We start from the raw sequence: 17,532 nt of genomic DNA on the forward strand, positions 1-17,532 counted from the left end.
GTTGTAGTGTTGGCTATCCGCTTTTATTTAATGAACATTACATATGCACACCTCTTACCCCACATGCTACGCTCTTTGAAAAGAGTTAGTAAACAGGTAGTAAACACATGTCTATACTAATGTACTCTTTAGTGCCTTCGCGACATCCCTTTACTGGCCAGCAGCTAGTAAAGCTAGTAAATTTTGCCGTTTCTACCAGGGAGGCTTTCTTGGTATTTTAACTAGGTAACTACTAATTCACCTATGTTGCCAGATGCTTAGGTGATGACGTAGTATATTACTCCGTAACTGTGACAGTCGTACGCAAAATTGACACAAGCTTTAGTTTTCCTAATTACGTTGGAATAACAGTTCGGTGCTGCGTGATGGGACGCACATTCAAGTAGAAGGGTACAAGATAATGGGTACAACACATCGACTATTCTCAATTTTATGGCTGCCAACCCCCGACTGACTGACACCGACTCCATTGGGAAGGAGGGCAAGCAGCTTGATGAGGAGCAGTCGGGCTCCGAAGCGTTCCCGTCCCAGAATAACCAAGGCCAGTAGTGCGGCTGTCTCAGTGCAGCTAGTGATGTTATATGTAGTCTGTAGCATGGCCGGACTCTAGGGGAGATGTAATGTTCACAATTTGAGAAGAACCTGCAGGTGTTGCCGAAGTAACGGGTAGATGCGACTCGCGAGCGAATTCGAGCGCGCCTCGTGTCTCGCCTCAAGTGCGGTGCTGCGATCGGCGAGCCACCCTTAGCCGCGGGGCGCCGGGACGGAATAAAGACAGCCGCCTCACTTTGCGGCGATAAGGAATAGCGCGAAATAGCCTGGCTGTTTCTCATACAACAGGGGGTGCATGGTTGTAATTGCTCGAAACAGCACCATTGTCGCGGGTGCCGGAGCGGAAATGCGACACACGGCGCCTTTGCGCCCCAGGAAAGGCCGCGACGCCGAGTTTCCGCCGAAGGCGGAAGAGGGACCTCGGACCACAGCGCTGTCTGTATCCGGATGACAGATGTAAGCGAATGCATGAGAAACAGATTCCGGGAACAACTGTCAAAGTGTACAAATGTAAATAAACCTCTTGTGCGCTTCATCGGCTCCTTAGTCCGGTTCCCTCCAAGAGCAGCTCTTCTTGAAGACGAGGTTTGCCACCGCCTGCCTGAATGCGAGGAAATCAGGGCAGCAGGGAGAGCTTCAACATTGAACAGCGGCCACGCCAGTAGATTCGGGTTCAGCAACGGCGTTCAAGGATATGTGCCGTCTCCGGATGTCAGTATTGTGCTGCTTCACTGATATCCTTAAAATAAGTTGTATCATTGATATAAAAATGAGTTGTATCATTGATATGCGTGTATTCTGTGTCGCCGCAAAGTGTGACCTATGCAACACTGTAACATTATCCCGTGGAATCAGGCCCGTAGCCAGGGGAGAGGACATAGAGACCCGCCGCCCACCCCCCGGAATTTTTGTGAAGTGGGTGTTTTTAGGAAAAATAAATAACGAAAATAGGTGTTTTTCTCAAATAGTCAAAATTTTCAGCAAGTGCCCCCCCCCCCCTCCCCGAAAAAATTCCTGTCTATAGGCACCGGGCGGCCGTCGTAAGGCGCCAGCTACGCCTCTCCCGAAAAGCGCCCCAAGCGGCGGCAGGGACAGCACTGGCATGTGAAGCAGACGACGCGGAGCAGGCTCTGCTACTTTCGGCACGTATTCGAAGAGAAGCGCGGCGTTTCCTTTTGAGGAATTCGAAGCTGTATGCTATTGCGTTTGTCGCCGAGAGGCAAGGAGAAGCGGCAGGAACAGTTCTTTTCAACAATGCACGAAGCGTTCAACTCTTTGACATTGTTCAGACAACGGGGCCCGTCGTCGGGCTTAAGGCAGACACCCGCGCAGTCATTTGCGGTTGTGGACGCGTTTAATGGCCGCCAAGTCATCCAGAAAGAATGACACGGTGTCCCTCTCATGTCCACACCGATGAGCGCTGTCGGAACATCAAACGAGTCAGCTTCTTTGCGTGGTGCTGTGCTTGTAGGCGTTTGTTTTCGTTCGGAGACGGACCAGAGGGGGCACGATGCCCCCTCCCTTTCGGTACTGCGAATGAGGCAGGCCCGATTGGCGACACGATGTAAAATAAGCATCTTTGCATTTTAACTGCCGAACTCGCTGTTCCTCATTATTCTCTGGAGGGCCCCTGGCGCGAAGGCGAGTCCTGACAGCGCAAGAGTACTCATGGCGCTGCTAGTTTTTTGCGCTGCAGTTTCAAAGACTTGACCAGCTGGCGTACGCGTTTTCTTGCGTCTGCTCTAGAGAAGGGTCTCCGCTTGCAGAAGAGCAGGTCACGTGCATGACATCACGGAATATAAAGGCGACAACTAGTGCAAATAGCGTTGCAAGTGCGCCCCGCAGACGAAGCTTAACGCGATAAGCTACGATGTGGAGCTAGATGTAAGTAGCACCATTTCTATTTTTAAATGCGAAGCATTTCTTAGCGAACCCTAGGCACTTTGAGCGTTTCTATCTAGGTATCTGTTTATCTAGCCGCCTAGGTCTGGGTGCTCTCGTGGTCGCCTTATTAACTTGGTGTAAACCAAAATTGGCATGAGAGGGTAAGCGGATTTGACAAAAATGACTCTCTGCTCATGACATGAATAAAGTGAAAATCCTGTCGCGTACGCTGTCAAATCCTTTCCTCCAGACACGTGTAGCACATACCAGTTTACCACGGGCATCGGTTTACGGGTATGCGCCACAGGTGATTGACAGTTTATATCTACCCAGGAACGGCGAGAACAGACATTGGTAATTAAAATGCGAGAGCGTTAAGAAAAACCGACAACGTCACCGTTGACCCGACGAATGCAGAGAATAAAAATTAGGATCCCAGCAGGAATCGAACCCAATGGTTGTGCATAGCAGTCAGGTATTCTACCACAGAGCCACGTCAGGTCTAGAACCTGCTTTGGAAAAACACCTTATGCAGGCGTAATGCCGGTGCAACGTCAGTTGTGATTGTGGTGCTGGCTATCTAATTTTATAACAAAGCAATAAACACTACATATGTACTCCTATGACACAGGCGTCATGTCATGTTAACGTCTGTGGTTCCAGTGTTTGCTCTGCTTTTATGGCAGAGTAATACGAGTAAACTTTACATTTGTATTCCAATATGATTCAGCAAGCTATATTCAAGCGTTTCTCGACCCCGGAGGAATACGCAAACGAAAGTTACGTATGATGTTCACAGAATCGCACCGTAAAGTGCACTTCACTGCGAAAATACTGACGTATGTGCTGTAACATGGGTGCTGACGTTACGTCAGGCCATAAGTTACCCTTTGAACGCCAGTGTAGTAGACGTGCCTGGTACGACCACGATGTGTACACTACTACTGCACTGACAAAAACACGTCGATCCACCTCGTAACGCTTGGCTCAGCACCAAAAAAATGCAGCATAGAACTACTCGCTGACTGATTCGCATGAAACCGATTCCCACAAGGCGTGGGATCTGCCGAATATTCAATACCTTGTTATTCTGTCTACACGTTAACATTGTCTCCCAACATTTCAAAAGGATACCCTACGTCTCCTATTCGATTTTCGGCTTTCTTTACGCAACGCTTGGCCGATCGCACTTGTTGTTCCTCCGGTGTACATCTTGCAAACTCCTGTTCCCGTTTTGCTTTCCTTTTCTTTTCGATGCTTCGCCGATTCTAACATTTCAACAGCTATCTTCAGTCTATGTATTTCACGTAGCTTGACGCAACGAGGGCCGTCGTTGGCAGCCGGTGCGTGAACAAGGCCGTCGGCGACGGCGATTGCAGACTGGAACCGATGGAACTGGATCTACTCCCCAGCTTTATCCATGTTTGCATAGCTGTTTGTGCAGCCTAAAGCGCAGCCTGTCTGCTCGGACTTGGTTAACGGGGCCTTTCGGCAGCGCAGGACACAAGCGACGAGAGCACAATGAAGCGCAGCCAACATACAGCACCGCTTCCCCGCAGCAAGCGCCTGCTCCTTTCTGGCACCCACATGCCATTAGTTCCGCGCCTCCACCGAAAGAGGCGCCACCACTCCAAACTCGCCCCGCGCCCGGTGCCTATGGGCCTGCGTGGAAGCTTGTCCTTTAGGTTCAATAAACGATTCTTGGTTTGCGTGTTGACATACGCGCACTCTTGAAATCGTAGCTGCACGTGATCAACTGAATTTTATTGCCATAGCAATTATATGGACACTTGAGGCGCAATTTTTTTAGTCGCCGTCGCCATATCATGTTCCGTCTAAAGTCCAAATCAATGAGATTGCGCCGCCAATCATGTGTGCTATGTGTGAGTGAAAGCTTGCGAAGGCTACTGACGGGCGCGGCTGAAGCAGGGATGCGTGATCCCCGTCCGTCGTCCTTCTTCGCGCGCCGCCCGACGGAGCCGGCGGACGAGTCACCGGCGACAAGTTGTTTTTAGATACGAAGCATCTTATAGCGGAGTTCAATCCGGTGGTGGTGTGCGGCGTGACCACCCTCAGAGCGCATGCGCACACCCTCTCCACACACCTCCTCTCCACACACACACACCCCTTCTCCTTCTCAATTTCCCCTCTCCACTTCCCCTCTCCCTTTCCCCTCTGCAATTCCCCTCTCCCCCTTCCTCATCTCCCCCTACCTCCTCTCCACTTCCCCTCTCCCCTTTCTCCTCTCCACTTCTCCTCTCCTCTTTCCTCCTTTCCCCTACCCCTCTGAAAAGCGCACTCTACATGCCGAAACGCTGCTTCGCATCACCTCATGGTCCCCTTTAGCGGGAGATGGTGTGATGTTTTTCTTCGCTTTATTTCCTTTCCGTTTATCATGATTACTACACCACAGTGAAAAAAATTACCGAAAAATTGCTGGCTCTCCCGCAGTCGGTAATAAATTGAAGCATGAAACGCCGACCGGCAAAGCATATTTCTTGGAGATTATATTAGCCGCAATAATAAAATGAGTATAGAGCATGTTCGCAAGGGCACACGTACCCTGCACTACAACGCCGTGGTCCATATGGACACCATTGTTTCATGTCAGTGTGCGTGATAAATCTTGGTTTTACTTAGCCTATGCGGCCACTATGCTGCACAGACCAGATGCTAGTGCTAAGGGGGGCGTTAGCTGGTGTGTCGCACCCAGCGTGGCTCCATCACTCAAAGAGGCTGTGAAACTAGGTTTGTGCGAATAGTCAACTTCAGGTCCAAAGCGAATTCGAAAAGTATATATCACATATTATAAAGAAAAAATGAGCATATTTGTCATGACCCGACTAACCACCACAATATTTTTAAAGTTGAAACAAGGCATATGCATATGTAATTCTTTTTTGGTTCAAAGGGATGTGGAAGCAACTTTGAATAGTACCAGGATTTCACTTTCGGTAGAATACAAGTGGTAACCTATAAAATGTGTTACGTTTTAAAATTTGTTATACATAGAGCATATAAGCCGGTATAACAAGCTTTTAATGTTAAAAAAAAAATGATGAATCGATGTGAGGGTAATATTTGTTCATTTTACCTTGAAGTGGGGCTTCGCGGCAGTGCGGATTTCACCTGGAAAAGTGTTTTCACGGTATAGCACTGCTCTACTGCAGTGAAACCACCTCTACAAGGGCTTATATGCGGTTTATACATTTCTAATTGTTCATTTTGAATACTTCGAAGTGTCCAAGAATTTAAATTCGTTTCGAAGCGAATTCTAATGCTGTAATATTTGTTCGAATATTCGAAGTGCTCAAATATTCGCACGAGCCTATGCGAAACCCTCGCCGCGAAACTCCTCTGGCGGGTTGCCTCAATAATCTCGTCTCACTGCCCGCGAAAGCGAAAAGCATTTCATGCTTAATCTCCCCTATGCTGTCTTTGCCTTCGCTGACCGTCGTTTCACATCTTTACTACGGGAAGTAATGCTTCGTTTTTAAAGACGATAGTCTTTCTTGGGGAACTTAAACGCAGAAATTTAGGGGCGAAGCTCCTTAAGGCGGCACCCGTTCGTCCCTCGTAGTCGTAGTCGTAGTGCGTAACCAGTCTTACGCTTTGACCTCCAAGGTGGTGCCGGTGGGAGATTTTTTCTGCGCGTTGTTGAACAATAAAAAATTCGCAGCGGTAGCTAAAAGCCGACTTCTTCTGTCTCTCATTCCCATTAGCAGCCATTCTTTACCTCCAAGGTAGTGCCTGATGAGATTTCTCCTGTGCGTGATTAAACAATAAAAATTTTGTTCAAAACGCCGTTGATTGATGAAATAAACCAACGAAAGACGCCAGATGTTTTGTAAAAGCAAAACGGAAGAACGCCAGATGTTTCTAAAGCAAAACGAAAAGACGCCAGCTGCTTAACGAAAGACGCCAGATGTTTTCTAAAGCAATGGTTTTCTAAAAAATGAAAATTCACAGCGTACATGTAAAATTAAAGTGAGCTGCAAGTCGTCATAACTCATCGAACCTTTAGTATAAACGCGCCCGATCTCACGTCGGTGATGATGTACTGGGCAGAATTCACGGAAGATTCACGGTTTACCGACGAACCTCCGCAGCTTCGCCCACTCATCATCATTCACTCCGTGGATATGCTGTGATTTTTTTGGTCTGTCTTTCTGTCTGTCTGTCTTTCTGTTTGTCGGCACGTCCCTCGATTCAGCCACTCGGCCAAAGTTGAACCACTTGCCCAAGGGCCAGCCGTCTTGAACTGGTACGGCTGTTCATACTTGTGAACGTTGTCGATCAAAAAGTAAATATCATGCATATCTGAGGTGCAACATCACTAGGTAAGTATTAGGTGGCGCGTTCCTTTAATAGAAAATGCATACATACGTAATTTTAAGGACCCTAGTTTCTTAAGCTGCGCTGAAAATGCATAAGAATGGAAGCTTGAGCGAGTTGGTATGCGTTCATCTTTGTTGAAACAGCGCTCACTAGACGACGACGAAGTAAAAGAAGGCACAGGACAGGCGCTGCCTGTCGTGTGCCTTCTTTTACTTCGTCGTCGTCTAGTGAGCGCTGTTTCAACAAAGCTGAAAATGCGACTGCGCTGAAATTTGCCTTCCTCCGTGCCCTTCGCACGAGCTCATTGTTGTGTTTCGGTTTCGGTTCTGTATTGCACTGTACGAATGCCATGGATTGGCGTTGAAAAACTTTAGTTTTGAGAAGGCCAAGAACGCGAAAAAAAAGATTTAAAAAATGAAAAAGCAGCGTTGTGGGCGGCCTTCAGGCTGCCGGTTGTGGGCGCCGCTCTGGTGTTCCTGTTTTACCCAGGCGACGTGCAAATAAAAGTGTGGAGAGTACTCGTTGAGTGCGGACGTTTCTCTGCTTCATCGCTTCGCGCCAAACCGCGTTTTCGGGCTGGCTGGCGTCCCCGCCGGTCGCGTTGGTCACCGCCGGTCTTCGCCTGCTGCTGCGCCGGGACTACCAGTACCAGCACGCAACACAGCACTCATGTTTCCCGACGTATTGCCAGATGGCGTCCATATCTCACACAGTGCCTCTTCTATCGTCTTTACACGACATTTGCAGCGAAGCACGCAGATACGCGGCCAATTTTTTTTATAGCTTAAGAAGTAACGTACACACGCTCCTTAGTTTATTACAAGGACCTTGCTCAAAATTTTGGTACCAAAGAATTACGGAAATATAATTTGGCAAGTGCATGCCGCCCTGTTTTGTGCAGGCGTTGTTGTAGTGAGTTGACGAATTTTCTGCTAATTACGTGCGCATCCGCCGTCTTTGATTTAAAGGATTCTGCGCTTGGGGCAATGCACCTAAATGTGATGCTTCATTTCTTCTCACTTAGAACGTTTCGATAGAAAAGGTTACGAAGCCTGCCGGAAAAGGTGCGCTAGTTTACTGGCTAAACTGCATGTCAAGAACGCTACATTTCAACGTTTAACGCAGCGCTTTTACTGTCCCTTCTCGGATTGCCAGGTTTGGTTACTTCGCGCCAATTTGGCTACATTTTAAGGTCGGTGGCGGCAGAAAAATCGTCTTGGCTCCTTCTTGGCTACTTTCTTTTCCCTTTGATTTGAGCTAAATTATCAATATCTGGTGACGTCGCAGCAGGCTAGTGAAAGAAACCCACGTGACCGGTATGGCAAATTGAGGCGCCATCCATTGACTGGGATCAGAGTTAAAATCTGCGTTCCGTCTCTTTCCTCCCAACTCTCTTCAACCCCCTCTCTGGTGGGATCAACTCCCTTTCCTGCGGAAGGCGCGCTTTCCGCCGCCTTGCTGGCGCCGCCGACTTTGAAATCCGTTAGAAAGTTTCGTGTCTGGCGTTGGTACGGCATGTGTTAGCCGTCGTCGCCCGTCCGTTTCATGGTGCTCGCTCGCTGTGTGCTTGTGCGACGCGATGTTTTACGACTCGCGCTGTTCGTGCATAGTGCTTTGTTGCTCGAATACTTCCAGAACAAGTCCCGGAATATATGTGCCGGCCCCCAAAAGAACGACAGGTGAGCGTGCCTTTTGACAGACAGACAACGAACTTTGAGTCGCGGTTTTCATTGTGTCAATTTGAATTCACGTCCATACCGAGTAGCTGTTCTCTGCAGTGGGGCTACATTTACTGTTTTCAAAAATGACTGATTTGAAAAGGGGCAGGATGCTGCGTTTAAATCGTTATACGAACAAGCAGCGGACATGAAGCCCATGCAAAGTAACTATAGTTACAGGCTTACAACTCTCACAGAACCGCGTGCTTGAGTGTGTGCTTTGCATTTGTCTCCGGTTAATTACTCCCCATCGCCTATAACCACGTTTGTGAGACATTAGGTAGATGTATGAAAACTTGTGCTGCTCTGAGACGAACGAACGAGTTCACTTTTGCACGAATTGACGGCGCTCTTTATCTGATTGAAACTTGCCCTTTTCTTCAGGGTGTATTTCGGAACGCAACACAGCTGATCGGTGCGCCCAGATAAAAGCCGAAGAATTGCAGAATCAGCGCACTTCAAGAAAAGATGCCAGGAATCATACGATATCAGCCGTTCATTTTCTCCGCGTTTATCATCACTAGTTATATGAAAATCAACGTTTTTGGAAATGTAGTCAATAAAGTGCGGCCAATATTAGTTGTGTTATATGTGGAGTTCATTTTGACATCTTTAAAATGGTCGTTACATTATTATTCAATTTTTAGGTATTTCAACTGCTTTCGTTGTTTCTGCATTCCAGGCATGTTCAATTTTGTTACTTATGATAATTTTGTGCAATATCGTGCGCATATATCAGAAGGTGTTCTGCACTTTTGTCAGTATAATATTGTGTTTTTGAATATGTGTCCTAGTGTTATGTTCTGTTTTTTTATTCCACTGTTCTTTAAGTTCTTAACTATGTCGAGAACTTTCGTGTTGTTTAGTGATCATGAACACGTGTATGTTAATCTCCTGAGCCTGTCTCGCGCCACATTTGATGAAAATGTAGATTTTCGGAAACGAGGAGAATAAATAAAAAGAGACCAAAGATATTTTGTATTGTGAGTGCAATTCATTCTTTCGCGTTCTGGCACATGCTGCACGACTGCAGTGTTTGCAGAATGCCTGATTGCAAATTGTGCACATTCAAACGGCAACGAACGCGCCGCGCAGTACGCGCAGCGGATGCAAAAAAAAAAAAAAGCGCCCGGCGCGCTGCACGGCGCAGCACGCGGACGAGGGGCGAGGGGGTCATAAAAGAAAGGGAAAGGGAGCCCGCGCACGCAAACAAAACAAAAAGAAAAAACCCGGCGCGCGCGAGGGTGCTAGGAGAGGAGGCGCGGCTGGTGTTAATGTTGCCATGACGACGCATACCGTGTGCGCCGCCATTCTGCCGTTCGAGTCTCTGAATCCCAGCCGCCAGGATAATAACTGAAGGGACGTTTGGCGCTGCCAGCGCTGACGTCATGAATTAAGGCGTCCTATGGTAGGTATACGGAGTAACCTCCCCCTGGTCGCAGCTGCTGGTGTTCGAGTATTATATGGTGCCAAAACATGGTAGTCAGAGCATGCTTCCAGCTCCGAAAATTGAATTTGGCACTTTGATTACGCAGATAATGAACTTTAATGAAAAGGATGGCACAATGGCCCAAGCAGGCGTAAGGGTCAATGGTGGCGATCATAACATAAATATAAAAAAACTGCACGTTTATAACCTCTCGATCAAGCAACTTCATGCACACACGAAAAAAATGCTTCTGGATACCTGGCTGGGACTCAGCGAGAACGGTTGCATGGGGCCTCATTTCGAAGATCACACACTGCTGAACGCGGCTTCAAACCGCGTTCAGCAATCAGAACTTGAAAGCTCTCCTCATCCAGGGCGCTCAGCACTCATCGGTATTAGAAGTCGGATATCCGACATTTAAAGAGAACACTGAAAATTACACCATCTCCCGCTAAAGGGGACCATGAGGCGATGTGAAGCCGGAGCACTTGCACGATCGTGTTCCGTTGGCGTTCGTTAGGCATGCTACCGACCTCGCGTCGTGGAACGCGAAGAGGGACGCTACGCGCGTCGTATCTTCCATCTAGCCTGGCCGTTAATTCTCACAGGGCGAGCGGGGAACGCAGTCGACAGGCGGGCGAGAGGGGGGCAGCGTAGGAGAGGAGAGGGAAGGGGAGGGGACGCGCATGCGCTCGAGCTCATCGCGGCGTTGCGCAGGAGAGAATTTCGGCATGTCTAGCCCGCGTTTCAGAGGAAGAGTGGGAAGGGGGAGGGGAGAGGGGTATGGGAGAGGGGGAGGGGAGCGAGAAAGTGGAGAGGGGAAGTGGAGAGAGAGAGTGGGGAGGGGAAGGAGAGAGGGAAAGTGGAGAGGGAAGGGGGAGAGGGGAAGGGGAGAGGGTATGCGCATGCGCAGTAAGAGTGGTCACGCCGCACACCACCGGATTGAGCTCGGCCTTAAGATACTTCGCATCTAAAAACCAGGACACAAGAGGCAAAGGCGGTAACAAAAGTGCCAACTATCAACAGTTATTAGTAAGCGCTTGTGGTGCCGCCTTTGCTAATGAGTCCTGGTTTTTTAATGCTTTCCTAGAATGTCGTACCAATTCGCCCAAGAGCCAATTCTTCTATGATAGCCGACAAACTACCTGTATCATTTCTTAGGCTTAGGTATGGATTGCGATTCTGGATTCGTCATCACGGAAGAAATTATTGGGGAGGTGGCAACAATTTATGCTTCAATGCCAGCAACTGTGATTTTCAGCGCACTCGTCATGCCTTAGACTTTTTTAGATGCGAAGTATCTTATGGCGGAGTTCAATCCGGTGGTGGTGGTGGTGTGCGGCGTGACCATCCTTACTGCGCATGCGCATACCCTCTCACACACCTCCTATCCACTCCTCCTCTCCACTTACCCTCTCCCCTCCCCCTTTCTACTCTTCCTCTCAAACGCGGGCTACACATGCTGAAATTCTCTCCTGCGCAACGCCGCTATGAGCACCAGCGCATGCGCGTCCCCTCTCCCTCTCTCTCCTCTCCTACGCTGCCCCCTCACGCGCGCCTGTCGACTGCGTTCCCCGCTCGCCCTGTGAGAATTAACGGCCAGGCTAGAGGGAAGACAAGACGCGCGTAGCGTTCCTCTTCGCGTTCCACGACGCGAGGTCGGTAGCATGCCTAACGAACGCCAACGGAACGCGATCGTGCAAGTGCTCCGGCTTCGCATCGCCTCGTGGTCCCCTTTAGCGGGAAATGGTGTAATGTTTTTTCGTCGCAACTTCTAGTCATTTCAAGAAAACTAATGCAGACACATGAAGTCATTTTTTATTAGCGCAAGCACTACGTCAACATGCATGAAATGATTGCTAAAGTCAACAATTTGTGCTGGAATCTTGGGAATTGTGATCTTGAAGTGTTCGTGCTGCACATATTTACATTTTCGCCAAAAGGCTTTTGCATTTAGTCATTTAAATAAAAATGTGGAAGTGGTTTTCACACATGCGTGGCTACTTTTGGCTACTTTTACTGCCCTTGGCTCATGTTGGCTGCTTTTTGTTGGCTGCGTCATCAATTCAACTTTAGCGATGTACCACTAGCCCGACAGCAAACGGCCAAGGATGTACGGCGAGCAAGAGCGTGTTTGTGTGCATGGTTGCCAGACATTCAGATTAGCCCTTCAATGGTATTAGCAAATGTAGACAATTTGCTGTTCTTGTTATTCTCACTTGACCGTTTCCTTTTACCGCCAGCAAAGCCGGTGGCCTCGGGGCAAAGTTCTGGGCGGCTCCAGCGTGCTCAACTACATGCTGTACATCCGGGGCAACCAGCGCGACTACGACCGCTGGGAGCAGCAGCTGGGCTGCGAAGGCTGGGGTTGGAGATCCGTGCTACCGTACTTCGTCAAGTCTGAGGACAACCGGGATCCCGGGATCGCCCACAACGGTAACAGACATCCGTCACCTGCTTCATTCACGAAACCTCTACGGCTGTTGTATAGGCAAACTTAGCTAAGTTCCGCATGGCGAGCTGTCAGCCATTCCCTGTCTTACTGCTTAACTCTCCCGAATTCCGCCATTTTCACGGTGCCACGGCGCATGCTCCGTTCCCTTTGGATCTCGGAGGCTTTTGCTTTGGTGAACCCGGTTGTCGCGGATCACTCCGCAAAGCTCCGCCACCCCACCAAAACGGCAGAGCGCAGCACAGCAACATCAAACAGACGGACTACTATCAACAATGCTCAGTTCGTTTATGAGCAATATTTTGGCGAAAGAAATAAATCATTTCGGCAGCGAAAATGCCTGATTATGTCCAGTTCATCTTCAAGAGCAATCAGTTACATCTTACAAATAACAAACTTAGTTCTTGATGTTTTATGTTGGGACCCCGACAATTACTACTTCATATTTTTACTTTGAAACCAGGGAATGCAATATGTTTTAAAATGTTTCGCCATGTGGACGATTGTCTAGTACTGGTAAATTCTAACGGTTGTGTGAAGTCGCGCGTCAATGTACTCAAAATTTTCAAGGATGTTGTAGCAGGTCTGCGATTCACCTTTGAGCTCCCTGAAGACAACTGCATTCAGTTTTTGGATCTGAGGTTGTCCTTCAAAGGGTGTCATAAGTGTTGGATGTATGTTCCAAGAAACGAGAAAGCAGTGCTAGATTTTCGGTATGGGCACTCGAAAGTCGTCAAGAATGCGGTCGTGATGTCATGTTTGAAGGCCGCGCTCAAGAAATCTTGTAAGCCCAGTATGGAAAAGAGCCTCGAGAGGCAATTTGACAGGCTCAAGTCGTCCAAGTTTTCTCAGAATCATTTCGCGAGGCTGGCGGAAAGGGTCCTGCAGGACTTGGAAGTGAAGGCAAGAAGTTCTGAGCGCGGTACGGGTTCAAAGAAACTACCTGTCGCCAACATCCCATACCTACACGGCGTTTCACATCGTTTAAAGAAAGTGGGAGCACGGTACAGATGCAATGTTTTATTTTCGGGTGGCTACAATTTAGGCAGCATTTGCGCGGCTGTATACATGGAAGGTCGAGGGCGGGGAGCAAGGCAAGGGCGTTTGCAAGGTAATGCACAGGGCTAAAGAGGTTGAATGCGCCACAGGTGTGGCGTACGACATTCCGCTTTTGTGCGGAAAGCGTTATGCAGGAGAAACCGGGCGTTGTATTAATAACAACCTTTCCTTGCACTGCAGAGAATGCGGCTGCGCGCCACAGTTTACTGAGACGACAGTAGAATCTAGGTTCAAAGATAGGGTAGCGCGTGAAATAGAGTAAGCATATCTGATTAATAAAGCTGGTGATGCATGTGTTGCAAAGCCCTCCGTCACATTACTTGCTGCGGAGATGAATTTTCTGGAAGCGCGTCATTGAGATAAATTTCAAGTTCTGCCACGGGTAACGACTTCCTCTCTGCTACAGATGAACAGTTCAACTTAATTATCATGTGTCAGCGAAGCAATTTGGTTAAAGAACACGAGGATGTCAATTTTCTTGGCCTTCAGCCTGCTCCTCCCACTCCATCACGCAAACAAGGAACCAAGTTTATGCTGCACTGAGTTCGCGCGGTTGATTTTATACTATCGATACTGTACTATCAAACTTACTATCGATAGCGCTATCGATAATTTTTTCTGCCATCGATTGTTTGATAGTCACTCAACTATCGATAGTGCTATCGACAGTTCTGCATCACTACTCAACATACCAAGTTTCAGAAAACTTCGCTGAGCCAATGTCGCTAAAATACGACACTTTTGAAATCGGTGATGTCATGTGCGGAGAGTTCAACCCGAAATGGAAAACTGAAACTTTGAAATTGACTATCTCCTCTAATAATAAATTTATAGTTAATGACATTATGGTTCTCAGATTATCGCTTATCTCAGATAAATCGGTTTAGATTGATAAACTCTCAATCTAAACCGATTTATCATTTCAGTTTGGTGTCCCTTTCAGGCCCATGTGACTGGTTCGCACCTCGAAATCGTGGCTTCTCCATAATAAAAGTACCAGCATGCAATAGGTTTATCCCGTTTTGTTTTTACACAGAATTCTCAACTACAGGTTTTCCCGCTCAATTTAATCCAAGCGCCAGCCAAATTAATCTAGGCGCCAGCCGATTTAATCCAGACGCCAGCGAATTTAATCCTGACGACATCGTGACTTCAAAGCGACCCAGAATTTTCGGGAACGCGTGGAGTGAATAGCTTCGGAGTGAATTTAAGAGGAAATATTATCAAGATGCGTAGAATAAACAATGAATGAGTCACTAGTGACACAATGTGACTCGCGCGACTTCATCACGCCTATCACCCGCGTACGCACTATTCACACCTGCGACATGCATATCAAAGGAAAGGCCGTCCACACAGTAATAACTTGATACCTATTGCCCAGGCCAATGATCTGATCACTAGTGACTCAGGTGACGTCATCAGTGGAGTGACATACCCATAGGGCCAATGGGGACGTTTTTCCGCTTCCGGCGACGGGTGGCGGTTCCTGGGATGGGCGGTAGTTGACTGGATTTTGTATTTCTGCTGGAGGCGAGCCAATCCGAAAGGAAAAAATCCAATATGGCCGCGCCCGTTTGCGGTCGCTTCCTCGCTCGTGGTGCCGCCGGCCCCGCGGCCGCGACGTCGGTTCGAGCGTTTGCGCACTAATTGCTACTGCACTGTCTTCTCTCTTTATTGCCGATGTACGTACGTAATGTGTGTAGTTGTTTTTCTGCTTCGTTGTAGCCTCTGTGGTAGCATGGCGAATGGTGGCGAGCGGCGCCGTCGCAGCTGCATAGCAGCCGCTTTCGGCGCTCGCTCGAGAAGCAAAAAGCGCATATAACTTTCTTCACATGACATTTTATTGAACGAAACGTAAATTGCTGCACGTTTAGGCAATATTTGGGCTATAATATTGGTAACAATAACAAAAGAAAACGAAAAAGATTCGAAATACTGCTGTGGTAAAACCTGAATACAGGAATGCGTACATCGAGCACGCGTACAATATAAATAGGATACGAAAACGCATAATACAGCATAATACAATCACATAAGCAGGGTAAGCATATAAAGTGCTACATCAGCGTAAATAAGTGTACACATACGAGTTGTACAGATTATGACTAGCAGCATGAAGCGAAACAATCCCGCACATTGAAATATATCATAACAAAACAAGTTGTTCGAATGGTTGGTGCATACTGTGCAAAAGATAATGACGCAACGCAAGCCGAAGAAAACAAGGGGTATAGGACAAACACCCTTTCCTGTACTTTTTTTTTATTGCCCTGCGTTGTGTCACTCCCTTTTGCACATACACGCACACACATACATTTGCATATATGTACACAGAAAGTGCACCTAACAGTCATAGCCTTTGGCTCATGTAGACGAACCCATGGAGCATAAGTAGATCAATGTCATAATATGCTGCAGTGCTACAACATATTATTTTGTAAAAGCAGTGAGACAAATCTACCATTTGGCTCAGCTATCCCTGATCATGTTTTCCTCCAGGTAAATGTGTTGTAGGCAAGCTCACGTGATGTGAACAGGACACAGCATGCTTTAATTTTCAAGTAATAAAGGGAGAAGAACGCAACAAAGAGTGGTCTAGATTCAGTTGCAGAGGTGACCTTTGGAATTTGTGGAAACATTGTGGTTGTGACTGGTGCATAACAGGAATGATCACAGGTCATTAGTCAAGTTCGAAGTTGTGCGAAATACTCAAGGTAACATGAAATATACACGAAGATAAGCATCTTATCGAAGAAATAAGTAGAGTGAAGTGCAAAGTTGAACGCAGCTTCCCTATTATTTTTCTACCAGGTATCATGTTGGATCCATCACAATGTCAGAAGATTTTCTGAGCAGTACTTAAATTGCAGATGGGGAACGCTGCACAGTTTCATCATAATGTGTCACTAACTAGAACTGCATCGCTTGTCATTCGTTGGTTCAGGAAGTGGAATGTCGGAGTTTGCAGAGTTTAGTTAAACAAGAAACACAGTTGCTCTACACAAACAGTACGTTGTGAATAGTTTCAGTGAGTATGGATGCATGCTTCTATTTCAAACTAACATGCATGTCAACCGAGTCGCAGCTTCTGCACAAACCCCTCTGGAATCCTCACAGAGCTGAGCACTTCATCAATGTATCTTTTATGCCTGTGAATAGCTGACACCATCAGTTCTTTGCAGTGGCACAACAGTCATGACCAGAGGTTTGTAATTGAAAAGTGACAGAGCCCCCTGGGTGCTGAAAATCTTTTGGACTTGGTGAGCACCTGAATTCATGCATGCTTCAAACTTCGTGGCCCGTCGCAGTGGTCTAGTGGTTACGGTGCTCAACTGCTGGCCCGAACGTAGTGGGATTGAATCCCGGCTGCATATCAATGGATGCAATGTGCTTGAGGCCCATCTGCCTAGATTTAGGTGCAAGTTAAAAAAACGCCAGGTGCTCAAAATATCTGAAGTGCTCCACTACTGCATGCCTCATATTCGTATCCTGGTTTTTGGACATAAAACCTCCACATTTTTTATTAATCAACCTATTTTTGCAGCGTTCATTATGAATTAATCACACTGTTACTGTTTGTAAAGACTGCTTCAGTGTAAAACGAGTCGTCAGTATTATATAAATTTTGGCATTTTTTGGGAGGCTGGATGTTTGATTGCCTTCCAAACCATGTCAAGCAAACAGAAAGAAAGCAGAACGAGCAGGGTTTTCCAGTGCATTTTGGGAAGTGTTGGCATTTCTCAATACTAAAGCAATCCACAACCTCTGGTTGTAATACTCATGCTTATAGGGGCACACAAGGCTTCAAAAAAAAAGTTAGTCGGTTAAACTTGTATAATACAAAAGTAACGCAGCAGGAGCAAAAGTAGTCAATGCATTACATACAACCACAGCAGAATTATAAACACACATATATAAATATATACCTACATAAAATATACATATATACATAAAAATACGTGCATATACACATAAAAAAAGAAATAGTGCAACACATCTAAAAAATGGACAGGAAATGGGTGCAGAAGGCTGCACTAGAAATCCAATTTACATAATCATGTTCTAGAAAGGCACAGGATAAATTTAGCCTGCTACTT

General features: G+C 47.1%; 1 protein-coding gene across 2 annotated transcripts in view; it reads left to right on the forward strand.

Annotated features, from left to right (window-relative positions):
- LOC119403554 (glucose dehydrogenase [FAD, quinone]) overlaps positions 1-17,532 on the forward strand; it is an 87,990-nt gene that overhangs the window by 17,407 nt on the left and 53,051 nt on the right. For both annotated transcript variants that reach the window (XM_049418619.1, XM_037670483.2), the window contains exon 3: positions 12,165-12,357. In XM_049418619.1, coding sequence (XP_049274576.1) covers positions 12,165-12,357 — 193 coding nt within the window. The remainder of the gene's footprint in view (positions 1-12,164; positions 12,358-17,532) is intronic.

Source organism: Rhipicephalus sanguineus, chromosome 8 (assembly GCF_013339695.2).
Source record: "Rhipicephalus sanguineus isolate Rsan-2018 chromosome 8, BIME_Rsan_1.4, whole genome shotgun sequence".
NCBI classification, from domain to species: Eukaryota; Metazoa; Arthropoda; class Arachnida; order Ixodida; family Ixodidae; genus Rhipicephalus; species Rhipicephalus sanguineus.